We start from the raw sequence: 25,614 nt of genomic DNA on the forward strand, positions 1-25,614 counted from the left end.
GGATTATAACAGGCTGAACTCGTTATATTTCTGCTGTGTCTAATTCACCAGTGAGCTGAAACTGGTTTTCTGAAACAGTGAGCTGTAACTGGCTGTATCTGATCAGCGAGCAACAAGTTCCTGATTTCCTTCTTATGGATTTTTTAAAATAACCCTTCTTCCCTCATTTTAGTTATAAGGGACTAGCTAAGGGGAGAAGATTCAACTGCAGTTCTGCAGGCAACTTCTAATTCTGTTTTTGAGACATGTATCTTTGTGCCAGTAATGTGTCAGCAGAAGTAGACATTCTTAAGACAATGAAAGCTTTTCTCTGTGTGGGCTTGCAGATGGACTCTCTCCAAAATTCAGTTATGTGGTGCTGTGGTGGCAGTAATATCCAAAGCAATGTTTTTTTTAAAAAAAATTGTAAAACCAATCAGAAGCCCTGCTGAGGAAAAGCCTGTCCTAGTCACTCCCACTTTTTAAAAACACTTAGCAGATGATGTCAGGTGCCATGATGTCCATGGGCACTATCTTAGGGACCTCTGATCTAGGCATATCGTAAATAAAATAAATAGAATTTTGCATTTCTCCGGCAGAAGAGTGGGCTATCCTAAGCAATTTCTTCCCTGTGTGATTTGGGAGCATGTGGCTTTGTGCAAAAAGCTCCTCAGCACCCTAAGCTGCCTCTTGGCTACCCATCTTGGTATAACTTCAAGGACAGCTCCCTAACTGAGAATTTATTAGCTTATCTTATTCCTTGGAGAAATAACTCATATTAAATACTTCCCAAGCAATTTGATCTGATGTGGAATGCCACTTTCCTTAACAAGCCCCAAGAGGCCTTCTCAGTCACCCAGCGCAAGAAGTAGATGTTGCTGAATCCACCTAGAGGGCATTTAAGGTAACAAGGTGCTTCATTACAATCTCTTAACATCTTCAAAGGGTAAACACTAAATCTGTATGCATGGGAACTACAGCAGAAAAGGCGTGTTTAGGATGCTGTTATCAAAGTAGGTGACTGCCTTTATTAAAAATGAACAAAGCACAGTGCAGTCAAAAGGAAATGAAACAAGCAGGATCCTTTATGACTAGAAAGTCTTTAATCTCTTTCAGCTCAATTACTTTGCCCAAATAAAATCAATGGTGTAAAGTGTTCTTAGAGACTATAGTGGCTTGTGGAATTTTGGAGTAGAATTTTCATACCCAAAGTAGTTTGATCTCTCTTTCCCTGACCTCTTCAGAATTCAACATTTGAGCTGACTTAGGAAAAATGAAGTGGTTGAATTCAGTGTCTTTGATGTGGTTATATTGATGGTGATTCCAGGTGTCAGTTTTTTTAGGAATGACTCTGAAGGGAAACAGAATGTATCTAATAGAGAATATATGGGTTATCGGGGGGGGGGGGTTTCAAGATTTTTATCTCACCTTTCTGCTCTCACAAGGGGCACCAAGGTGGCTTTTATGGGATGGAATGAGGGTTGGCTGTTTCCCTGAATTTTCCTATCACTCTAAAGATTAAGAGGCAAGGAAATTGTATCATAGGATGAAACATTACAGCAACAACGAAGAATAAGATAAAATTGCCTTTGTTTCTTCTTTGCTGATGGAAGCCTGAGGTAGAAGAGCAAGAGAAATGTTATCCAATACCCACATTTTCCTTGTCTCCTGATCCTCCGAGAGAAATGTCAGACGCCTTGGGGAAGGTGGAGACACAATTCTCTCTCCTTCTCTTCCACTAGATCCAAGCATATGTATGTACTTATGTGAAATGGTGCAAAGGACTATGCTCTTAAAATAAACCTCTGGAACACAAAGTGTTCTGTAGAACTTCCCCCCATCTCCATCACCTATTGTCATTCACGCATGCTTGTCCTATTTGGATAGCTTTACATTTCCAGCCATCAGCATGTGCAACATCTTATCTGTCTGACCTTTGTTAGTCTGTCAGGTCATTTATTTAGTTCCATGTTCTGTAATGATGGAAAAAATCAGCACTCACTGTCCATTTTTAATCTGTGAGTTATTAGGACAACACAACCTAACAACCTCTGGAAGAGAGATACGCCCACAATATTCAAAAATATAGGCTCCTTAAAACCACTGACAGTATCTGCAATTGAGATAATAAATCCAGATGCCACATTTCTGCCAAAGCAGGTGCCAAAAGGCCCAGTTCTCCTGACTGACTGAGAAAAAGCTGCTTGCGGCTTGTTGGTGATTCAGAAAGCATTGGCCTTTTGCCCCTGCCATAACCCAAGCAAACTCAGTATGTGCATAATGTTGTTCATTCTTTTTGGAAAAGCATAAAGGCCAGCCAGATAGACTGCATGTAAATGCTGATGCTCCTGTATTGTTGGAGACTGGTAAATTCTGAAGGTTGGGATTGTGATGTATTTCTAGGCAGCAGTATAGGAAAAAGTGTCACAACCAATGTCAGTGAGGCATTCATAAATTGGAAGATAGCTTTCTTTTCTGTTTTCTGAAGGCAAGAGGTGAGTGTTTATTTCTCTTGCAAAAGGATAGCAGTGATAGCACTTCCCCCTCTGTCTCCTGTAGTTTGCTTCCCCATGTCAATGAGAAGGCTATTTCATAGAATCATTTACCCAGCAGAAATAACAGGCAAATTACTACATTTGACAGGAAGAATAAAGGCCGCATTATGTGGTGCATGTGAGAGGTGTTTGTTGCACATGACAAGTTTCTTGACAATCTTCCCGCCTGGTTGTATATGGAGTGAATAAAGAATGGATAAAAAAAGAAAAAAAAACAGTTTCAGCTCACTGTTATTAAGAATGCAGAGTATTCCTTCTTTCTGTGCACACATGGCCTGGTTATCTGCAAGTTATGGGCACTGAATAGGGTTGCCAGGTCCCCCCAGCCACCAGCAGGGGATGTGGGGCAGGGCTGCTAGATCCAGGTTGGGAAACTCCTGGAGATTTGGGGATGGAGCTTGGGGAGACATCAATGGCGTAGAGTGCAATAGAGTCTACCCTTCAAAGTATCCATTTTCTCCAGGGCAGCTGATCTCTGTATTCTAGAGATGAGCTGTAATTCCAGAGACTCCATGGGTCCCACCTGGAGGCTGGCATCCCTGGCACTGAACTGGCATTCCTTCTGTTGTGGTCTTCAAAATTTGTTTAAGAGGACAGTTATTTTGAAACTGGAAGACTGACTATTGCTAGATCCAACAATATTGTCTGGGAGGGTATGAGTGACCTGGGATTTCTACAGAGAGATGTCTGGGTCTTGAAAGTTTTGAATTGAAACTTCTGCCTCCCATTCAAGAAGTAAGAGAAACAGAAAGCCTGGAGGCACCCTTTCACCAGCTGCATGACTGAGATTAAGCACAGAATGTAGGAAACATGACAGAACTAAAACTGAGATCCTTATAGCTAGTCGGGGGTAGAGTTTAATGTGCTCAGGTAGAGGTCAGAATATAAGAAACAGTACTTTTGAGTTTATGCAGACTTCTTGACCATGTGTGTAGATGTGACTGTTCACAAACAATGACATTATTTTTAATTGTTCACAGAAGCAGCTTTCAGCTGAATAAAGAGCTTTTTTTGTGTGAAAACTGCTGTCAGTTCACATTACCATTTCCTCATATCATTGTGAACACACAAGTATGCATTTGATTGGAGGTCAGCTGAACAATTTCCACCAGGAAATTCCAAACATCGAAGATTAGCAGAAAGTGTTTTCAAAATCAAAATTTCAGTTAGTTTGAGGAGTCCTAGAATTTTTATTTCTAGAAATTAACATTTGATGGTCATATCTCTTGAGGAAGACAGAATTACTGGGGCCTGTTCAGAGAAGTCAGTAATATATATTTGCCTTTACCAAAGGCAGAACAACAGCACGGCAGGACTTGGTCCATTGATATGAATAATTTTCTTCTCTTTCATTAATCTAATCAAAGGCTAAGATTTTGCATTATTAATCATTTCATTTCTTCAACTTCAGATTGTATCACCACTGGGTTTTTTCTATAAAATTGGTATTGGAGTTCAGAGATAGAGTTAGAAATTAGTCCTAAGATTATTTTTCTTGGGAGGCAGCAAAATGGCATCCTGAGACAAGAGCTGGACATTTGAAAGGAAACATTATGAACTTCATAGTGCAAATAATGAAAAATTATGGTTTGCCAATTTCAAAATCACCAATACCTGGTTACAGTTTAAATCTTCAGCACAGTTGATCAGATTAGTAATCTATATTCTCTCAACATCAAATAGTTAAAATTTAAAACGGACAAAAATCTGAAAATTTACATGTTTTACATTTTCTAATGCTGTAGACAAATAGGTTTCATAGCTGCTCATAAACAGTAAGCAACTCGCTCTAGTCTTGACTAGAGTAACTACATAGGATTTTTTAAATTGTTCTGTAGCAGGAGGCTTTTACACTGTTAATTCACCAGTAACGATGCATTCGTTTCCTTCCTTCTGTATCCAGGTCTCACATGATATACTGCATATAAAGGACTTTTTTAGGGTACCAGGTCCCTCCTGGCAACTGGTAGGGAAGGAGAGAGGGGACTTAACAACTGCAGAAAGAAGCCAGCACCAATGCAGCAACATCAATTACACAAGTGACATCATCATGTTGCTGACATTGTGGGAGACAATATGGTATTTGGGCAAAAACTCTGTGGTATAAGCAGTTTTTACCAGAATGTCTCATATATCATTGGCAACAAGTTGATGGCGGCCAGACTGAGGTCTAAATTTACTACTAAATCCCCCTCTGGCCAGTTGAATGGTGTCAGGGTAGGCTGGGGGGCTCACAGTAGGGCCTGGCAACCCTAGGACTCCTTGAACTACTACAAAGGTTACCAAATCACACATAAAACTGACAACCTATATAGCTGATGGCCCTCTCTTCTCATATCCATAATACTCAGTGATTTCTAATGGTACAGTTTTTTCACATTGATCAAGAACAAGAAAAGAATAAATATTCTATATTTCCTGTAGCAAACTTGCCCATCTTCCACTGCTATTGTACATTGCTGCTGTCAGTGTAAATGTTCATTTAACAAGTCCTCAGTCCACTCTTGATCTGCATATATTTACAGAGGATAGAATGTGTAAAATATGCATGTGCACTTACAAGTGTATTGGCTTTGGTTTCTGATTAGACTTCTTAATTAATCTCTACTTTTTTTTCCCTAGAAGATTATCCTGCCCTGCCCTTGGAGTGGAGACAAAGGAGATGCCCAAGAGTGATATTTGTTTGCACTTTTCCCCTAGGACATGCATGTTATCAGCACGGATGAGAATCAGGTGTTTGCTGCAGTTCAGGAGTGGAACCAGAATGATACATACAACCTTTACATCTCTGATACCCGAGGGGTCTACTTCACCCTGGCTTTGGAAAATGTCAAGAGCAGCCAAGACCTGGAGGGCAATGTGATGATAGACCTCTATGAGGTATGTGGCAATAGCAACCATTCTTATATATACACAGACATAAATCTCTAATACAGAGTTTTCTTTCTCTCCCTCCCTCCCTAGTCCTGCTGCATCTGGAAAGAGGATGGGTGGACAATTGCTAAAATGGTCCCAAATTTGGGACCTCCCCCAAATACCTGGGGAAAGATCCCAAAATTGTAAGACAAGTCTCAAAAATTCATGATAGCAAAAACCTGCCCTTACCACATTCCAGGTCTGAAATTAATATAACGTTCAGTGAAGGGCACATTCCTATTTTGCTGAAGATAATTAGTTATAGATCTGGTCCTGTACTGAAAATCAACTGGGAATCATCTGTATACCCTCTTTGAGTTTCAATGTGAAAGAAACATAGAATATAAATAATAAATCTGAACTATATAGGATAACAGGTTTTTCACTTTCAGGAAGCCTGCATTCAGTGATAATGGAAACATTACTTACAAACCCACAGAGAAATTTACAGCCCCATCCTGATGTGGGAGGTCAAAACAGTATTTGGGAGTGTTGGAGGGCCTTGCCAACACATTTATCTCCTCCACCAGCATGAGGGGCACCCATGCAAGCCGAGAGAGCAAATGCAAGGGCAGAGTGAGGGGGATTCCAGGGGGCACGTGAGCCCTGTGCCCATGCCGTGGCGCCACCTGCCCCCACCCTGCCCTGGAATGCCCCGGCCATGCCCCTGCCATGGCACTACCCAGGGTGCCGTGCCCACTCCACCCCATTGGTACTACTCCATGGAGCAAATGTACTGGCATCCAGGCACCACATTGCTCCAAGGTAGCTAAACCTGCAAGTGGGTGCTGCCTGGGAGCACACACCAGCAGAGGGGTGGTCAGGGGCATTCCTGGGGGTGCAGCCAACTTTAGTAGGCTTCCACTGGCATAACAACCTGGGAATGCCACCCTTTGAGCCTGCAGATTTACACCACACAAAAGTGTGGCATATGCCTATTTCTCCAATGGGACAATTTGGACAGCAGGTAGGATTTTCCCCCGCTCTTTTCTGCACTGCCTGAATTCCCTTTGGAGACACTGTGATGCTGCCTTTGCTGCATTGTCTCTGGCTGCTGCAGCATCCCCCCCTCCCTCGCACCTGGATTGCGCTGCCTGAATTGGAATACGGACTTCTTCCAGCTTATATGGCATGGAAGTGTCCTTTTCCTTACAAGTGAAATTTAGGGCAAACACTTTACCAGGATTTGGTATAACTATTGAAGGCCAGATTTTGAATCTGGCATACATGCCACAGATGACTAGTTGGCCAAGGTGGCTGTATAGAAATATGTCATGGTATATAAAATGCTACCTCAAGAGGATTCCCTGTGCTGTTCATTTGAATCTGATGCCACTTAATAGATTGTGTTTGACTTTGATACTTGACTTTGAATGTCTCTGGCTGGTAAGCAGCTTGAGACAACCATTCACAAAGCCTGAACATCCACTGTTTAAAAGCAGACAGATTGTGGAGGAATAGGCATGCCATTTCCTGAGGAACTTTTTTGGGGGGGAAAAACTATTAATCCCTGTAGCACTCCACCAGGCCACAGAAAAGGCTTTTGCCTCCTGCTGCCATCAGGTTGAGGAGTGGTTTCATTCCATTATGTAAAGGTATCGTATATCCCAAGAGAAGGGGAAGCAGTTGAACAAAAGGCTGCTGTATCATTAGGCTGACAGTTCATAGCAGTCTGGATTGAAATTGATGTGATCAGACCAGTCATGTCGTATCTGCTGATTGCCTAGATAGAAAGAATATTGGCTGACACTAAGGCTGGCATGAAGCATTCCCTTTAGTCTGATTGTTCTGGCTGAGAGTGAGCTGAAAGCCATCCAGTGCAAGTCTCTCAGTAGGATTGCTATGAATGATGAGTGCTTAGGGGAAAATGGAGATAAAGAACAGATAGGAGGAAAATCCATAGATGAATTAGGAAGGAAGGGTTTAGTAATCAGAGCCTATATGACTGGGAAAAGGAGTAGTGTTAGATAATAAACAAATACACACATAATCCCAGAAGCAGTCATAGGTGCTGGTAAATTTTCTTGTTCCCCTAAGACCATGGTTGAGTTAACTGCTTAACTAACTGGTGTAGCAAAATTGTGATGCACAGAGACATCACACAAGTTTTATTATCTGATGAACTGCATGGACACATCATGGCTGTCCATAATTCTTGCTATCTCAATCCATAGTGAGTGTTCCCTTTTGTTAAGAACTAAAGAGGATATTGCATGCTTGGTCATAGAAGTTTCATCTGTCCCTCAAACTTACACCGGTAGGACTTTTTTTTTCAAGCAAGCAACCCATTCTCAATCACACTCTCTCTCCCTCTTTTAGACTGCTTCTGTAGTCTTGAACCATATTTAGCTCTATTCATGCTGCAAATGGCCAGCATGTGTTTGGGAATAGGATTATTGTATACATAGTATTCCATATACTTTCAGGATCCAGCTCTACCACCACCCATGTAATAACCCACAAGTAATAACCCTGCTGTAATAACCCACGAGTTGTTTACTATTAAGCAAGCATAATTTATACTTAACTTTTACATTGTTTGATATGAATTAGCACTTTTCATTGAGGTGTCATCATCCAACATGTTTCAACTTCCAGACTTAACATAACCACTACTAACTCAGAACACTGTAACATATAGTTTTAAATTCTATATGGGAAGAACACACCAGGAGAGTGTGATATACAGGATGGTCCACAGTCACAAACCATAGGAATGTTACAGTTGAACTGCTATTACAACATTTGCTGTAGTTTCTCTCTAGTGCATGGTTTTCTCTTTTCATTGCAAAATGTCTTTTAAGAATGAAACCAGTGTGCTAGTGGGGAAAGTTATCTTCATATTCTTAGAATTCTTTTCATTTTTTAACCAAATGTCTTGAAGAAAAAGCAAAAGAAATGTCACCTAATGCTAATTCTCTTTTCATCCTCTTTTCTCAAATACTGATTTGTGAATACTATGGATTTTTACTTCCACATGTTGGGTGTTGTCAGTTTTGTACAGCATAGGTATCTATAGGTAGCCTATGGAATCTCAAGCTTCTATTTAGATGTATTGAGTTTGACTGTACTGAGTATTGTTATGTATGATATGTTTACTGCTCTTTTCGAATAAGATGTGCTTGTACTGTGAGAAGCACCAAAAATAAAGTTGCATCAACACTTAGGTTAATTTTCTTGTTCTTGAAAAGGACTCAGCTCTTTTGCGTATGTCAGTCTATGTCTAGAAATGGGACTAAATCTTATGACTTCAAGAGCTTGGATATCAACACTGAAATTCTGAGTGTACCTCCATCATAGAGCAAGACCAGGTAGTTTAACATGGCACATGCTGGCTGACTCCTACTGCTCCAAATGGAACCATCTAATCATAAATTACATTACATCTTTAGGTTTCTCTGTGGAGTTTTTCTCCAATTCGAATGAGATCAGTACCTTTCGTACCTTAAAACAAAGAGTATGTGATTTGGAAAGGCAAAAACTTCTATCATAAATTAACAGGCCTTGCTCACCTTTTAGCTATGGGCTTTCTCCATATACTGCATAGGTGTCAAACTCATGGCCCTCCAGATGTCATGGACTACAGTTCCCATCATCCCCTGCCAGCATGATGCTGGCAGAGGATGATGGGAACTGAAGTCCATAACATCTGGAGGGCCGCAAGTTTGACACCTGTGATCATTGGATCCCTTCATCCCCACTACTGAGACAATCTTTTATGCAATCCCATCTAAATGTACTCCCCTCTGCAGTTCTCCATGGCAGATTTCTTCAGGTCCCGTTACAAGCAAGAACTTGTCAATGTTCGCCCAACCAAGTGGAAACAACTGCTCATATACTCTTGTATTGTGTTCACTATACAGAATTCAGGAGCCTTTACATTGAACCCCATATTAATTTAAATCTTGCCACTTCTGATCAAGACAAGATATGCCTCCTTCTGAATGATCGCTGTACTAAAAGGACTGTGGATGTAGCAGAATTTTTGGCGACAGTTTTATCAATAACCACTCACTCCTGATGATCGCCCATTAACCTTTTTCTTTTGTTTGCTTGATTGTTTTATCCATGCCTAATAAAGGCAAGATAAGAGAAAGACTCAGAGCTCTAACTAGCATCAGTTAAGAAATCAGAACACATTTGTCATCTGGTATAAAATGCATTGGAATCATTTCTGAATATCATCACCAACTGAGGAAGCATAGCACAGTTGTTTCAACAACAGAGCCCTTCGGGGATGGGGCGGTATAAAAGTCTAATAAAATAAATAAATAACATAACATAACAGGAAGGAAGGAAAGTTAGAAATGGAGTTTGGTGTCTGGCTGGAAAAGAAAAGTTCCCAGGTTTAACCCCCCCCCCCCCCATTACATGTCCAAAGCTAGCAGCACCAAAATTTCAGGGATTTTTTTTGGCAGACTCTCCTGATGATACCACCCAGGTTTGGTGAGGTTTGGTTCAGGGGGTCCAAAGTTAGGGACTCCCAAAGGGGGTGCCCTCATCTCCCATTGTTTCCAATGAGAGCTAATAGGAGATGGGGGCTACAACTTTGAGGGTCCATAACTTTGGACCCCCAAATAAACACACCAACCACAACTGGCTTATCACCAGGAGAGTCTCCTAAAGATACTCTGAAAGTTTGGTTCTGCTAACTTAACAATTGCACCCCTGACAGCAGGCACCCCCCAAATTTCCCCAGATTCTCCTTTTAAATCCACCACTGATGGCATGGATTTAAAGGGAGAATCTGAGGTCCCCAGTTTAAACATTGAAAGTGATGCTGTTTCAGGGTGGGGGATAATCCATCCCAAAACAGCATCACTTTCAGTGTTGTTTTAACTGGGGACTCCAGATTCTCCCTTTAAGGTGAATTTTAAAGGAGAATCTGGGCTCCCTAGTTTAAACACCATTGAAAGTGATGCTGTTTGGGGGTGGATTCCAGCATCATAGTGGCCCCCCATGGGGGGGCGCAAAATTCAGATTTTGCACCGGGCTCCATTTTCCCTAGTTATGCCTCTGCCTGGAGGGGAGGGCAGAAGGGACTGCTGGCTGGAAGGGGCATGGTGGGGTGGCAGAGGAGTCTGCCATCCCTGGCCTCGGAGAACTGCTTTTATAAGCACTGAGGGAAGGGCAGGCGGTGAGGAAAACTTATGAGGGAGGGCATGGCCACACACCCCGGGGCAGGTGGGGTTGTGATCCCACTCCCCAAACACACCCCATTAAAAATCTATACCTACATCCCTGCACCAAGCTCTTCCATTTGCCACTGAGGATGCCTCCCTGTTGCCCTGGAAATTACACACAGGGAATGAAGAGGGCAGGGAACATTCCAGCTAGGCCCTTCACCAATGCAGGAGGGGGGAGGGCTTAGGTAGCTTCCCAGACTCCAGCAATAAGCCCACCAGAGAGACCCAGCCAAGTAAGTAGAGGTGGGTAGGTAATTCTCTGGTTTGAAGAAACAATTTTCAAAAATTTTCAAGCATTTCTAAAGGGAATAATCCCTTTACAATTTAAATGGATGAAAACCCAATAACCCCAATACCTGTTCGAGTTATTAGATTGTCTGTTTTTTTAGTATTCAGCTTGCTGGAGGGGGGTGGGGAGGTTGCTGTATATTGTATTTGGGGCCACATAAAACAAACAAACAAAAAGCCAAACAGTGCTTTTCAGGTTATTTGCTGATTCAGCTTCACTGAATCAACAATCCTAATTACCACCTGAAAAAAATTGCATGATTATGGGCAATTTCCACACTGATATCATTGCAGATTTGGCATCACACCATAGCGTCTACCTCCACTGTTTACCACATGTATTAAGAAAGATGCCCTATGAGCTAATGTTGATGTTCTGATCTTCTGCTAGACATTAACAATGGAAGTTCAGACTTTTCTCCTGTTAGAATAGTATGCTGTAGGATGCCAATTAGGGAATAACTACTAAGAATAAAAAAGCCCAGTAGTGATATTATGTCTCAGTTCTTGTACTCCCCTGCCAAGCAAGCAGAGCAGGATGCAAGATCCAGAAACACCCTGCTGAAAGACAGAGGTTCCTTTTTCATCCCACTGCGAAACCAAGAACTGGCACAATGACAGATTGTGTCTCCTGCTGCTGTAGATATTGTGCTATTGATTTTCAGGACATGGAAAAACCCAAGCTTCTTTGAGAAAACAAAGTTGTTTATCATGGTGTTTCTTGAATCCCTTTCAGTCTGATTTAGAACCAAACAAATTGTTCCTTTCAAACCTGTAAACTAGCTTTGCACCATTTCTAAAGGTCTTATCCTTGTCATTCCTTTCACTCCCCTTAATTTGAATTGGAAATCTAAGGGATCAACAATTAGATGACTTTGTTTCTCCAGACATAGATAGGTACACAACTGGAGAAAAATTGGTATCCTGGTTCAAACTTTTTTTTCTTCCCTTAATTTTTCCAGACCTTTGCTCAAACCAGAACCTCCAATCTACTGTAAAAATTGTTTCAGTGTTTACTTCCACACAGCTAAATTAATTGCCACTGTTCAATTTTTATGTATTATAGCCAAGACTTTTGCCATTGTGAAGAAACTGCTTCCAGTCCATTACACTGATTCAGATTTCCTAGGATTTCAAAACTGAAGACATTCTCCATGTATTTTCAATCTACTTGATTTTACTCCCTCAACCAGCTGTAGCCTGTGGCTAATAAGGGTTCCTTTGATGCATTTTCCACCTTATTGTTTGCTATGTATACAGGCTGTATACCATATCCCTATGCTTGATTTGACAGATAACAATGTGCACACAGTCTGTGTCAAATTGGTCTATTTTTCAGCCATGTCAATTTTTCCTAGGTAGCAGGGATAAAGGGAATGTTCTTGGCTAACAAGAAGATTGACAACCAAGTGAAAACTTTCATCACATACAATAAAGGGCGAGACTGGCACTTGCTGCAGGCCCCCGACACAGATCTGAGAGGAAACCCAGTTCACTGCCTCCTTGTAAGTGATGTTTTGTGGGCAAGGGAAGGAAACTTTTTTTAAACAGCACAGTGACATTACTTATTAAAAATGCATGCATCTTGCAAAAGAGGTATTTCACAAGAAGCATACTATGAGAAAACTTCATTCCTGCTTTGAGAATCAAGTTCTTTTGGGAGTTTTAAAAAGGAAAGTGAATGTGTTAGTGAACCTTTTCCCTGATATATCCAGTTTTGTTACAAAAAAACCCCTTAGATTTTGTGCCATTATGAAATAGAACACTAGGTGGGGAGAATGAGCTCTTTGTTAGTGATTATTGAAAGACAGATTTGGAACGTACTGAAATCTTGGGGGAGGGGTTATTCCGGAGTTGGCAATACATGTTCTAACCAGGTTTAAGGATTACATGGAAAAAATTGTGGAAACTCAAGAAACATTTGGCAAAATTTTGAAATGCCAATCTGATCATCCTAAATTTCTTTAGAGAGGATTTATAGGACTTCTGATTAATAGAGTAATAAATGTACACTGATGAACATTAATGAAAGGTTTTTCTCCACATGTACTAACCCTCACTTACTCATACATTCTCTGTTCACTGTCTTTTTGCATAGACACATCATGCTCATGTGAATAACCTGGACTTCTGTCATTCAGTTGGGTCCCTCCTGTCAAATCTAAGTGCTAGTGACTGACAACTTCCTTTACAAGGATAGTTCAAGATGTCCTTCCCCAGCTGTTCAAAAGAAGTGAAAATACCTTGGATTCTTTCAGTCTAGGAAGATGCTTTGAAAGAATGATAGAAATATTATCCATGAAGTCTCATTGTAACTTGATAGTATTTGGGGGTAGTCTCAGTACCCTTGAACTTAGCAGAGGTGAAGAGGAGAGGGACAGCTGCTTGGAGCAGCCTGCATGCGTCAGAATTCATCCCTACCCCTACCAATTGCATATCAACATAGGAGTGTGGGACAGCCTGGAAATCAATGGGACGGTTATGTGGTGGTGCAGCATTCCATGAGAAAAAAATTTGTACTTACAGAAATTTCTGCTATAGAGTTCCTGGCAATTCCTAGAGTTACTCTGAAAGACAAAGGGCATTTCTAGGAAACAGCAGGAACTCTACTATAAGAACTTCCTTTTTTTTCTTTTTAATTTCTATCCTATAGCCACTTCCAGTGGCGGTAGGCAACAGAACTTGCATCAGGGGATAACCTGTACCTCTCTGGTGTTTTGGCAGCCCTAGAAACTCTCAGAAAGGTAAGAAGAGGAAGGTGTGGACATACCCCAGGGTATCACTCATGAAGTCTGAGGACTCAGAGCTGGAAAAAAATCCTAGCCCTCTTCCTAGCTATCTGGCTGTGGAGAGGGCACTAAAAAGAGAGAATGAAGATCTACAATGCTGTGAATCCCTTCCCCTCTCTAGTCTGAGAGCTCATGAGGCCACAGCTTCCTTTGCCATCTCCACTCTCCATCAGTAAATGTCTGGAAATCTATCTGTAATCTAGTTGAATTTTGTGTTCTTTCCCCCCATGCTTGGCACCAGTTCAAATAAAGGAAAGACATATATGGAGAGGGGTTACTTACTGTTGAATAGTAGATTTTGGCTGCTACAGTATCTGAGGTGAACCATTTTAGGTTTGGGGTTCAATGATTATTTACATATTGACAGGAGATACAGATTTGACAGTACCATAGCCCTGTGACCTGGGCAAGTGTTCAATGTATCTGGACACAGAGCTTTGAATGTAAATGATGACCACTTAGCACAACATTCGTTGTAAATATATTGTAAATGATAGGTGAAATAGTATCATGAGTGTCATTGGTAGAAAATGAAGATTCCTTCTGTAAAAAAAATGCCAGCCTTCTCCCTCCTCCCAATACCTTTTCTCATCCTAATGACTAGTCTGAAAAACTGAATGTCTTCTTTTTGCCTCCATCTTGTGAGCCATCATCTATATTTATGAGGGAACATGGGCTTTGTTCTCTATTGCTTGTCATCAGTCAACTGTTATAGTAAGACAATGGGTGGTACTTATTTGTAATTCTATGGTGTCTGGTTTTTACCCAACTCAGAGAAATGAAATGAAGACCAGGAGGGAAAATGGTAATATCTCTCTCTCTCTCTCTCTCTCTCTCTCTCTCTCTCACACACACACACACACACACACACACACACACACACACACACACACACACACAGAATGAGAGAGAGAGAGAGAGAGAGAGAGAGAGAGAGAGAGAGAGAGAGAGGCTACAAAGCTCCATTATTCAGGTTTCAAGTATAAAAAATGGTTGATGATAATGGAAACAGTGAGGAGCAAAGCATGCCCATAACTGGTTGTGGTGGGTTTTCTGGGCTGTGTGACTGTGGTCTGGTAGATCTTGTTCCTAACATTTCACCTGCATCTGTGGCTGGCATCTTCAGAAATTCACAAACACCAAGACAACTTCAACCAGACAGGAGACTCTGAAAATTAGCAAAGCTTGGCTAACCAGACTTTAAAAATGGACTGATGACCCCAACCACAATACAATGCACTCAACCATACCTTTGCATAGCAAGTTCTACCCAAACACTTACTGATTGGTTCCCCACCCTGGGACATGGAGAATATACCCCACTAAACTTTCCCTTCTCTCTAGACCAGGGGTAGGGAACCTGTGGCTCTCCAGATGTTCAGGAACTACAATTCCCATCAGCCCCTACCAGCATGGCCAATTGGCCATGCTGACAGAGGCTGATGGGAATTGTAGTTCCTGAACATCTGGAGAGCCGCAGGTTCCCTACCCCTGTTCTAGACACAGTGTGAAACAGACTTTTTTTCTGTGATACACCTCTGAAGATGCCAGCAACAGGCAAAACGTTAGGAACAAGATCTACTAGACCATGGCCACACAGCCCGGAAAACCCACCACAACCATGCCCATAAATGTTCACCATTTCCATTGTACCTAGTCTCAAGATAACTGGGAGAAACAAGATGGATAATATTTTGAAGAGAGAGAGAGAGAGATGTAACTTTAAAGGGATTGCAGAGCTGGGCAAATTACATCCATTAGCTAGCAATTTAAATATGCCAAAGGATATTCCCTGGCTAACCCTTCAGAACAGATAATACTGTCAAGGTATTCTTTCCCCACTTTGCAACTGTAGTTTTGTTTGCTTCCTCTCATTCCCAGTTGGGCTGCTACAGAATATGACCCTTCCATGCCTGTCAGTTGCAGTTACTGTGTTTGGTTCATTGTTCTTACCTGCTGACATTGCCATCTATCCTCTTCTGTCCTTTTCCCCTTTCATCTTTTTAGCTGGAGTTCACATCCCACCTCTCAGCACTGACATCACTTTTTTTTCAATATGGCATGTCATCATTCAGGTCTCACAGACTGTCCCCAGGGGTGTAGATGCTAGTCAACAGTTTTGCTCCCAGGGCTCAGTTGGGAGTGGTGAGCCAGGTGAAAAGATTATCTGAAATCAAGTTTATTGGCATTTAATCTGCTCTCCAGCAGTTTTGCAGCTATTTATCAGCTAGGGATATAGCAGGTTGGTAAGTATCCTTGGGACGTTTTTCCATATGTATCTGCGGAGATCACTGAAGTATTATGCTAGTCATGAGAAAGTGTTTCAACCCCAGGACTCGTGGGAAGAGAAAGTGTCCTTGTTTTATTATTTACTTTGACAGCCCTCCTATCTTTACTTCCTGCCTCAAGCACCTTCACAAACAGATGTTAGAGACTGTACTGAGTTATTTACAACTCCTGTGTGATGTTGTATTTCAGGAAAAATATCGGTGTTCTCAGCTCTCTTTTTTCTCAGCAGCCTTACAAAAAACTAAGACTTTCCTATATTTGAGGAATAATCTCAAGAACACTTCAACTATTAATTTTTTTGTTAAAAAGCGGTGCTTATACTTACATAAACTTAAAATACAGAATTACTGCACTGCATAGTTTAAATACCTCTTTTGGTCTTATTTATGTATCTCTCTGAAACATCAGTATTTAACAGTTGTAAAATCAAGGGAATTTTTGCTAATGGGACTTGGATTTTCCCAAATCCACCAAAGGTCTACAGACACTCAGATGTTAACTTTTATATGAAATCTCTAAGAAGATTTTTAAAAATTATTTCTACATGTGTAGCATGCAAAATTATACATTTAAAGAGCTGTATTTAAAAACAGTGCATGTGCATATCAACTGTTCAGAGAGGAGCAGGGATGCAATTTTACTCCTGTTGCCTGTCTTTCACAAAACTATTTGGTATGACTGCTGCTTGCTGTATGTGCATGAAGTTGGATTAGAAATTACAACTGCAATTCTATTGTCAGTTGTACTTACATTCTATGAATTTCCATTAGCCTTGAAAAAGTGGTGATGTTGGTGCACTGTAGCCAATATTAAGTACTATCATTTGGACCATTTCAGATGATTCTAGAAGTTAAAACCAGGTATCATAAGGAAGTTGACAAAGCACAGCATGGAGACCCATCTCTCTTGTTTGTGCTAGAACTGGTACTAGCTACTCCTTTTGCTTTGTTTTGTTGCCATTCAGTACATTATTGTTTTATAATTTACTGTCATTCAGTCAATTATTGTTTAAGTAAATAACCATGGAGGTCCATAGCAAAAGCCAAATCTTACAGCTGTCTAAATATATGGACTCCTTCTACACTATATTTTCAAATGATGTGTTATTCCGTTCTAGCCTTACTGCTCCCTACATCTTCATCTGAAGGTTTCAGAGAACCCATACACTTCTGGAAATATTGCTAGTCGGGATACTGCCCCAGGCATCATTGTGGCCTCTGGTAGGAAATGTTCCAATTCTATATAAAGACATGTATAATTTCCCAACTCTTTTAAAATTGTTCATGAAAGCAAAATTTTAAGCCTGTGATCATTTTGATAAATTGGCCAATTTTTTTTCAAAGTTGGCATCACCATGTACATGAATTGTTTGAACTTATAAAAGCAGGATGCATTCCTGCCTTTTGACTGAGCTCCCCTTTTCCTATGTCTTACAATGCCATTTCATTTGATGAAGTTGTCTTCCTTTACAGGTAATATTGGAACCGAGTTAACAGACAATGATATCAGCATGTTTGTTTCATCTGATGCTGGCAACACTTGGAGACAAGTGAGTAGTTAGTGGTGTTTTAGATAGCCAACTGTAGGCAAACTAGTATGATCAACTTGTGAAAAAAAGTTTGATTTTGGGATGGTGTTAGATTGTACTATTTTAGTTAAAAGTCCACCTTTTGCAGGGTTGACTCTATGGCATTGTACCCCACTGAAATCCCTTTCCTTCCTAAATCCTGACTCCCCAAGACTCCACTTTCCAAATCTCAAGGAATTTCCCATCCTGGAGTTCGCAACCCTAACTAAAGCTAAATTGAAAGTCTTTGCTAGTAATCATTTTCTTGTCAAGATTTTAGTCCCATTTTACAAGAGTTGTGGCTGAAAATCAAATCATCTTCTTAAAGTCAAACAAGTATTTCAGTACAGGGCAGCCTGCCCTATGTCTAATATAATTCAAAATGTTGTCATTATCTATATAATATCATTTTTAATACTGTTATATTATTATTTTATTTTATTTATTTTATTTATTTATTAGATTTTTATACCGCCCTATCCCCGAGGGGCTCCTTAGTAATCCTTAGTAATTCTTAGTAATAGTCTACAAGAGGTATTACGTACAACATTTAAACAAATCCTTACCTCTATTCTATTTCAATTCACCAACTGTGTATCACTTCTTGAACCTTGACCCTATTCTTATTATTTTATGAGAACATGATAATGTAATACATTATTTGCATGTAATAATTTATGGTGAATTTTTAAAATTAACTTATCATGAAAGATATACTAGCCTCACTACAGAAAACCTCCAGAAAAGACTAGATGTTCCAATACCATCCTAAGGTATATTTCAAATCATTGCAAACAAAATCATGATGCTATATACAAGCTACAAAGAATTACAGGTAGCATAAAGCAGTACAATATCTGCTTCATCAGACTCCAAAATATATGGAATCTGTATTTTGTACCCTTTGTTTAATTCTGCTGGTTCAGCCTTTAACCATCTTGACATGTTTTGGAGAAGTGGCATACAAATTCTATAAATAAACAAATGAATAAATCATGAAAGAGAAGAGACCGCAAGCAAGTCCTGGTTGATACCTGAACCACTTCCTCATCTTCCTATTTTCTTTTTCACATCTAGCTGATGATACTGACATACAATAGTTTTAAAAATAAATGTGATAAAAATAACAATGGGTTCAATACACAAATATTTACTCTACTGAACAATTCACAGATATGTCAATAGTCTCAGTGTCTGCTGCAGTTTTTGGTTTGTTGCAGCTTTAAAAACAATCTGGTATTTTTAACAATTATCATCCACAGGGAAAATAAAGATTCAATTCCTTTTATGCAAACAGGAAATGATGATTTCCAAACAAGTATTTCCCCTACCCTACCCTTCTTTTTCTGTCAGTTAATTGCATATCCATTACTTTGAGTACAAGGATTTAATGAGCTTTAGCAATCAGATAATAGGATGGACAGCACTATATATTGGTTGCTACATGGAAGTAAATATATATTTTTAGTAAGTGGCTGGCATTTAATTAACACAGGCTTGCTATCATAAAGTGGAATCAAGTACACACATAAGTGGAATTAACAAAGCAAAAAGTGTGCGTAAGGCTAATGGATATATTACCTTCTTTGCATAAAAGTCTGAGGGTCACTGTTTCAATTAAATAATTAAATTCAAGATTGATAACTGAAAACGTTTATGACTGTCCTCCAACATTAGATAACCCCCTTGAAACTATTATTTGTGGTGGGAAAAGCACATGGAAAAGGAAAAGAGTAGGTTCTACTTCTATAACATTTGTGCAAACAAATATTACAGAGAGTAGCATTAGGGATGTGCTTTCATTGCTGGGAAAGAAGTGGGGGTAGGAAACTCATCCCAAATGCCATTTTTCTCATTCATTCAGGCAACACTAGTGAAAAGAAAATATTTATTCATTTTCTTTTTCTTTCCTCTTCCTTCTAACTCACTTATCTCCTTTGTTAAAGGAGTACTAAAGTTCAAGTACAATAGTGAATTGGGCTTGATAAACTGAAGGACTTGTAGTGAATATGAAGGCCGTGAAGCTCTCAATATCTTATGCTTTATTTGCATGTCCATGGAGTGATTTACTTGCTATTTCCTCTGTGGAGGTTTCAGTGCTAGTTTCTGCTCAGTCTAAATATCATGGATTGAGCAAGGGAAATATCCTGGTTTGGCCAAGAAGTTCGCATGGTTCCTGGTCCTAAAGCGGGTTTGTCTCGCAATATTTCCTTCGTCCTGGGATTTTAAAAAATCACCAATTTGGTGATTCTTTTAAAAAAATCCCACGTTGAAACTACTACCATGCAAATACCATGGGAGCAGAATCAGTTTATTTTTCCTACCCAGCCGTCTGATCTTCTCACCCTGCCACTCATTCCCTTGATCTCCTCACCTGATGTCATGTCAGTTTTCAATTCTGCTGAACTGCTGACCATTGCAGCCTGCCCTTCCCTAAACATTTCACCAAGCACATTTACTGTTCATGGTATCAACCAGATGCCATTTCGCCAGGGTTAATCAGGACTTAAGTCCCAAAATGTCCTTGTTTTCTTTTCTGTACATATACTGGTTGCTCAGAGCACATAGTTAGGGAGATATGCACTTTGGACCGAATGTTAGTGGGCATATCACAGGGGGGAGTCTGTTGTTTTCCACAAAAATATGGGAATGGGAATGTGATGCTGTGCCTCATTGTTTTTTGCTGCCGCTTGCCATGTTGAGGCTCTGTCTAGCACTGGAAAGGGGGAGCTTCGTTTCCCCCCACTCATTGTGGGTTGACCAATCAGAAGCGCAGCCTTTTTGTGGGGGTGACAATGACTCCCACACATTGGGGAAAGCCCAGCTGGGCAAATCTCACCATGATCTGTTGAGAGAGGCGTAAAAAGCATCACTCCACAGAATGAAAAGTGCCACGGGGGGAAGGGGGCTCGATATGTGTGTGCACAGGGGCTCTGAGGAAGGACAGCTATAAACTAATACATGAGATTACCGACACCAAGAAGCAGCTTGATACACGCAGTCTCTGCACAAAGGGGCCAGCCCAGCTGAACATAAGAATCCATGTAGCTGTTCTATATTATCTGCAAAACGGACCACCCTCCTGAAGGGTAATACCCTCACAGCTAGGCAGAATTCATTCATGACTTCTGCTACAGTTGCCAGGCTAACACCAAACTGCTGTGGAAACTGTTCAGCCTGGCTAGATACCAGATAGCCATGCTGACTATCATCTCCACTGGGAAGGCAACCCGCATGTTCATGTCCTGGTGCTGCAGACAGGGTCTAAGCCTGCCCACGATCCTCATGAAGGTCTTCCTGGTCATGTGGAAGTTTCTCAGCCATTTCTCATCATCCCAACAAGCCGTGACACAATTGTGCCCCCAGTCCTTGCTCTTGTGTGGATAAACCCAGTAACGATGGCGCTGGGCAGTGGTTGCCAGGGCTAAGCATGCCTGCCTGCGATGGCTCCTCAGTGCAGCAGACTGAAGAAATGCCCAGGCCATCTCTTCCTGGTAGTGGGCACACGCAGTGAGGGCACCGTGCATGAGGCTGAGAAGGTGCACCACCAGCACCACAAACACACCCAGCAGCTCCGCCACCTCTGGTATTTCCTCCCAGTCTTCACTCGATTCCTTCACCAACTCTGTTAAGTCTGAAATTTAAATGTTAATTGATACGTTTTGAAATCAACAAATAAAGTTATATATTAAAAACATAAAAATAAAGACACTAGCAGCCAGGCAAAGGGAAAAACTGAGATAAAATAGACCTGGATTATAAGATACCAATTGTAACCAGCATATTTGTGCCATGCAGAAACAGCCAGTGACTTGATTCACAGAGTTCAGTTTTGCAGCATACTTTCATGGCATTTAAGAAGAGCATCTTTCAGGCAGTTGTTGTCTGCATGCTATGAGACAAAGGCCCCTTCCGCACACGCAAAATAATGCATTTTCAAACCACTTTCACAACTGTTTGCAAGGGAATTTTGCTATTCCGCACAGCTTCAAAGAGCACTGAAAGCAGTTTGAAAGTGCATTATTCTGCATGTGGGGAATGAGCCATAGTAACATATGGCTGAAGTTGGGAAGCTTACCTGGTGCAATGTAGGATTGTAGGAATGACCACAAAGATGGCATTAACTTCTTCTTTCAAGAAACATGTTAGATCGCAGCTAAATTCTGCTGAATCCTTGACACCCAGTATATCTTCCTTTTCTATACTGCACTGTAACTAAGGTTTAGAAGACCCAAGTTGGTCATTTTTCTAAGCGGAACTGCTTCTGAGTTCTTCCTATATCAAACTGCAGCTTGTTTCAGTTTCTGCAGAAAGTATTGTAAATATGTTTATGAGGATCTAGGTTGCAAGCAATCTAGTTGCATTGTATATGCATTCCTGGCACTTTAAAAAGCAAGTTACTATACAATATGAAGCATAAAAATAGAAAGCTCTGCCTGCTGGTTCTGTAAGACTACTCTTTAACCTCTGAGTTTTTCCTGTTTATACATTGTCCAGATCCTGTCAACAAAGTCATGGTAGAAGGCTGGCACAAAATCTTCAGTTTCCATTTATTTACAATCCACCTTTCTCACTTGTACTCAGGGGCATATCTAGGAAAAATGTAGCCTGGGGGAAAATCTGAGTTTTCCAGGGGGACCCATGGACAGCCACCCTCCCACAGCATGACCAAAGAACTTTTTTACATGGGGGTGGGGGGGAATGTCTGCACCAAAATGTGTTTGCCTGCCTACCTCCCCCCGCCCGCCAAGTCCTTTCACCATTGGTGTCCACCGTCTCCACCCCAGCTCTTTGTCAGGCCCCTGCCACCTGTCTGCAAACCTGGGCCAGCCCAGAGGGGCACACTGACCCAAATTCTCCTTCCCAACCTCCACCCTTTCCAAGGGTCTCAAGAAATAAATAGGCTGTGTCTGCAGCCTGGGGATCAGTCGCAGTCCCAGCAGCATTCTGGTGGAGGTGGGGGTTGGGTTGGCCACCCCAATTGCAAGTGGGCCACTTGCTCCACCCGTCATGGCCACCCAGGTTCCAGTTGCCCACCTTCCTTCTGGGATAGCCACTCGCCTCAGCCACCCCACACCCGTGGCCCCTCCCTGGGAGCAGTGGGGGCCTATCAGTGGGCCAAGGGGTCTGGTGCATGGCAAGCCCCGGCAAGGAGGGAGGCCGTCAGTCAGTCAGAGCCAGAGGTGGTGGCTGTGGGGGGGGGGGCAATTTTCTGCCCCACCACATGACTACATGGCCTCTACCTGGAGACATGTGACCCCACATGTCCCCGTGGGCACTACACCAGTGCTTGTACTAAAGGAAGATTATGATAGATTCAATAAACAATTCAATAAACAGTGCATTAGAATTCAGATTGTAGAACCAGCCAGAAGACTAAAAACAGAACTTAAGCAAAGCTTGAATATTAATGTGACACATTTTGTGTGTGCTGAGTGCCATCAAGTTTCTCCCAACTTATGGCAACACTATGAATCAATGTCCTTCCAAACATCCTATTTTTAACTGCTTTATTCAGGTTTTGCAAACTGAGGCCTGTGACTTTCTTTGTAGACATTAAATGATACAAAATTTCATAATAAGATGCTAGTTGCAACAAATTATTCCATACTATAGACCACAGTTCCTAATAATTTTTCTGAGAAACTTTGTGAATCATTTAGTACAGTGCAAGTCTATTGCCTGCATGGAAAAGCCCTCTTGAGTAATCCAGTTTTGCAAAGTTTGTAGAAAGCCATGGCTGTGGAAAACTTCCTTATCTCCTCAGGCAAGCTGTTCCACAAGGTTGGGGCCACAAATATCTTCCTATGTGAGCCAAACCACACATGTCTCAGATAGGCTTCTTTTGTGCAGTCTCATCCCATTTTTAAATAAAATAAAATAAGTCACAATCCAAATTAATCCAGAATTCTCTGTTATTTGCAATCTTATAAAGAACAGACTCATATTGCTTCTTGAACACCTTGAAGGTATAAAATGTGACAAAGGAAGAAGCAGCTGGAGCTAAGCAAGACCTTTTTTGCCTGTTTCATTTGCCTTGAGGGTAATGAAATAGATCCATTTCACAGACTGCATTTTTTCTACAAAGTCAAAACTTCAATGTATGAAAAATTATGTACATTCATGTACATAAAGAAGAATGCATTTGTGTGTGCGTGTGTGGGGGGGTGTCATCAAGTCACAGCTCAGTTATGGTGATCCTGTGGCATTTTCAAGGCAAGAGACATTTAGTGGTGGTTTGCCATTTCCTGCCTAGACATTGCAACGCTGTTATTCCTTGTAGTCATTTATCCAAATACTGAATAGGGACAATCACCACCCAGAGCACCTTGGGGATAGGGCAGTATAGAAATCCAAATAATAAAATAATAAATAAAAATCCTAAGCATCTGAGATCTGACAAAATCAGGCTGTTCAGTTCAGGGCCTACATGTTTACTTTGTGCTTATTCTTGGGTTGGAAAGCCACAGCTAAGCAGAAATCGTAAAAGTAGGTTGGATGATGCATTGATTTTTCACCACAGTGATTCAGTTTTGGGAATACCACACATTTAGATACCGATACTCACATTTGTGGGGAAAGAGAAACAAAACATTAAATCTTAGGATGTACATTTTTTCCATGCAGGTTCACTAAGTTTTGCTGAATGGACCAGTAGTGAAAAATAATTTCTTTAATAGTTGAACTAGCATTCCAGGAAATTAATATTTTTCAGTGTTTGCTCAGCTCATATCTGCAAACCGAAGTGTTGTTGCCTCCAGTAAATATCTATAATCAGTGAAATGAGACTATTAGATTCTCTTATCCAATAATATCCTCGCTGGATGGTGTAGTGTGGCAGATTTTGGGTGACAATTGATGTTTGATGACAAGATTGGTTCCTGCTTTAAATTCTACCTACCTCCTGCAAAATAAGCCCTTTCCTACTGATCACAGAACTATGACTTACATTAATTAACCTTGTGTATTTCTGTATTTTTCCCAGATCTTTGAAGAGGAACACAGCGTTCTTTATCTGGATCAAGGTGGGGTTTTGGTTGCCATGAAACATACATCTCTGCCTATCAGACATCTCTGGTAATTATTGTGACTTCTCTGATCTCATTAGTCATGGAGTCCTTCATCATATATTACACACTAGTAGCAGTCACCCTTGATGGAATATTTTTAACTAAATACCAGGATATGCCAATTAAGAAACTTGCATGCTTTCTGTCTAGATTACACTAAAGCAAGGATTCATATTTTGCACATAAAATGCCTAAAATATGTCCTTAAGTGGCCATATTGACATTTGGGTTACAATTAATAGAGCTACTACATTTTATACTCTGCTTGGGAATGTGAACTCTTGGATTTTAAAAAAATCCATTAGAACCTTTGGTTATGCTTTAAGTTTGCCACTCAGCTTCCAAATTTGTCCTATACACAAAAACAGTCACAGCTATGCAGCACAGAACATATGCTACATACTTAAAGATCATATAGTGGCAGCCAATGGTACAAAAAAATGGCATGCTCTTTTCATTCTGTTAAGTGATTTTAGGCCCCCATCTCTGAGGATTGCTGACTCTGGTCTTATTATTGTCCCTCTGAACCCTAAACATTTCACCCCCATCCATATGTACACCCCCCTGTAGATTCCCAACCCCCACCCACTGCCCTTGTCAATTGTTTCATGCAGCACTTAAAAACAACAACCTAGGTTTGCAGAGATATGTGAACTCTTTTAAAAAAAAACATCTTCAGGTTGCCAAGATTTAGGTGGTGGCTGGATCATGCAGAATTACACCTGATCCACAAATTACAGAGATCAGTTACCCTGGAGAAGAATGGCTGCTTTAGAGGGTGAACCCTGTAGCATTATACCACACTGAGGTCATTTCCCTCCCCAAACCTCAGCCTCCTAAGGCTCTTCCTCCAGATCTCCTGGAATTTCTCAACCTGGAACGGCAACAAGAAGGGGACCTGATCTCTGCAGCTGGGAGATCTGTTGTGATTCCAAGAGATCTCCAGGCCCCATCTGCAGGTTGGCAATCCTTAAA

At 40.9% G+C, this 25,614-nt stretch overlaps 1 protein-coding gene across 3 annotated transcripts in view; it reads left to right on the forward strand.

Annotated features, from left to right (window-relative positions):
* Nucleotides 1-25,614, forward strand: part of SORCS1 (sortilin related VPS10 domain containing receptor 1) — a 505,695-nt gene that overhangs the window by 388,741 nt on the left and 91,340 nt on the right. For all 3 annotated transcript variants that reach the window (XM_048505303.1, XM_048505304.1, XM_048505302.1), the window contains exons 9-13: nucleotides 5,235-5,414; nucleotides 12,283-12,429; nucleotides 17,120-17,222; nucleotides 17,475-17,551; nucleotides 24,555-24,646. In XM_048505303.1, the coding sequence (XP_048361260.1) occupies nucleotides 5,235-5,414; nucleotides 12,283-12,429; nucleotides 17,120-17,222; nucleotides 17,475-17,551; nucleotides 24,555-24,646 (599 nt within the window). The remainder of the gene's footprint in view (nucleotides 1-5,234; nucleotides 5,415-12,282; nucleotides 12,430-17,119; nucleotides 17,223-17,474; nucleotides 17,552-24,554; nucleotides 24,647-25,614) is intronic.

Source organism: Sphaerodactylus townsendi, linkage group LG08 (assembly GCF_021028975.2).
Source record: "Sphaerodactylus townsendi isolate TG3544 linkage group LG08, MPM_Stown_v2.3, whole genome shotgun sequence".
NCBI lineage: Eukaryota > Metazoa > Chordata > Lepidosauria > Squamata > Sphaerodactylidae > Sphaerodactylus > Sphaerodactylus townsendi.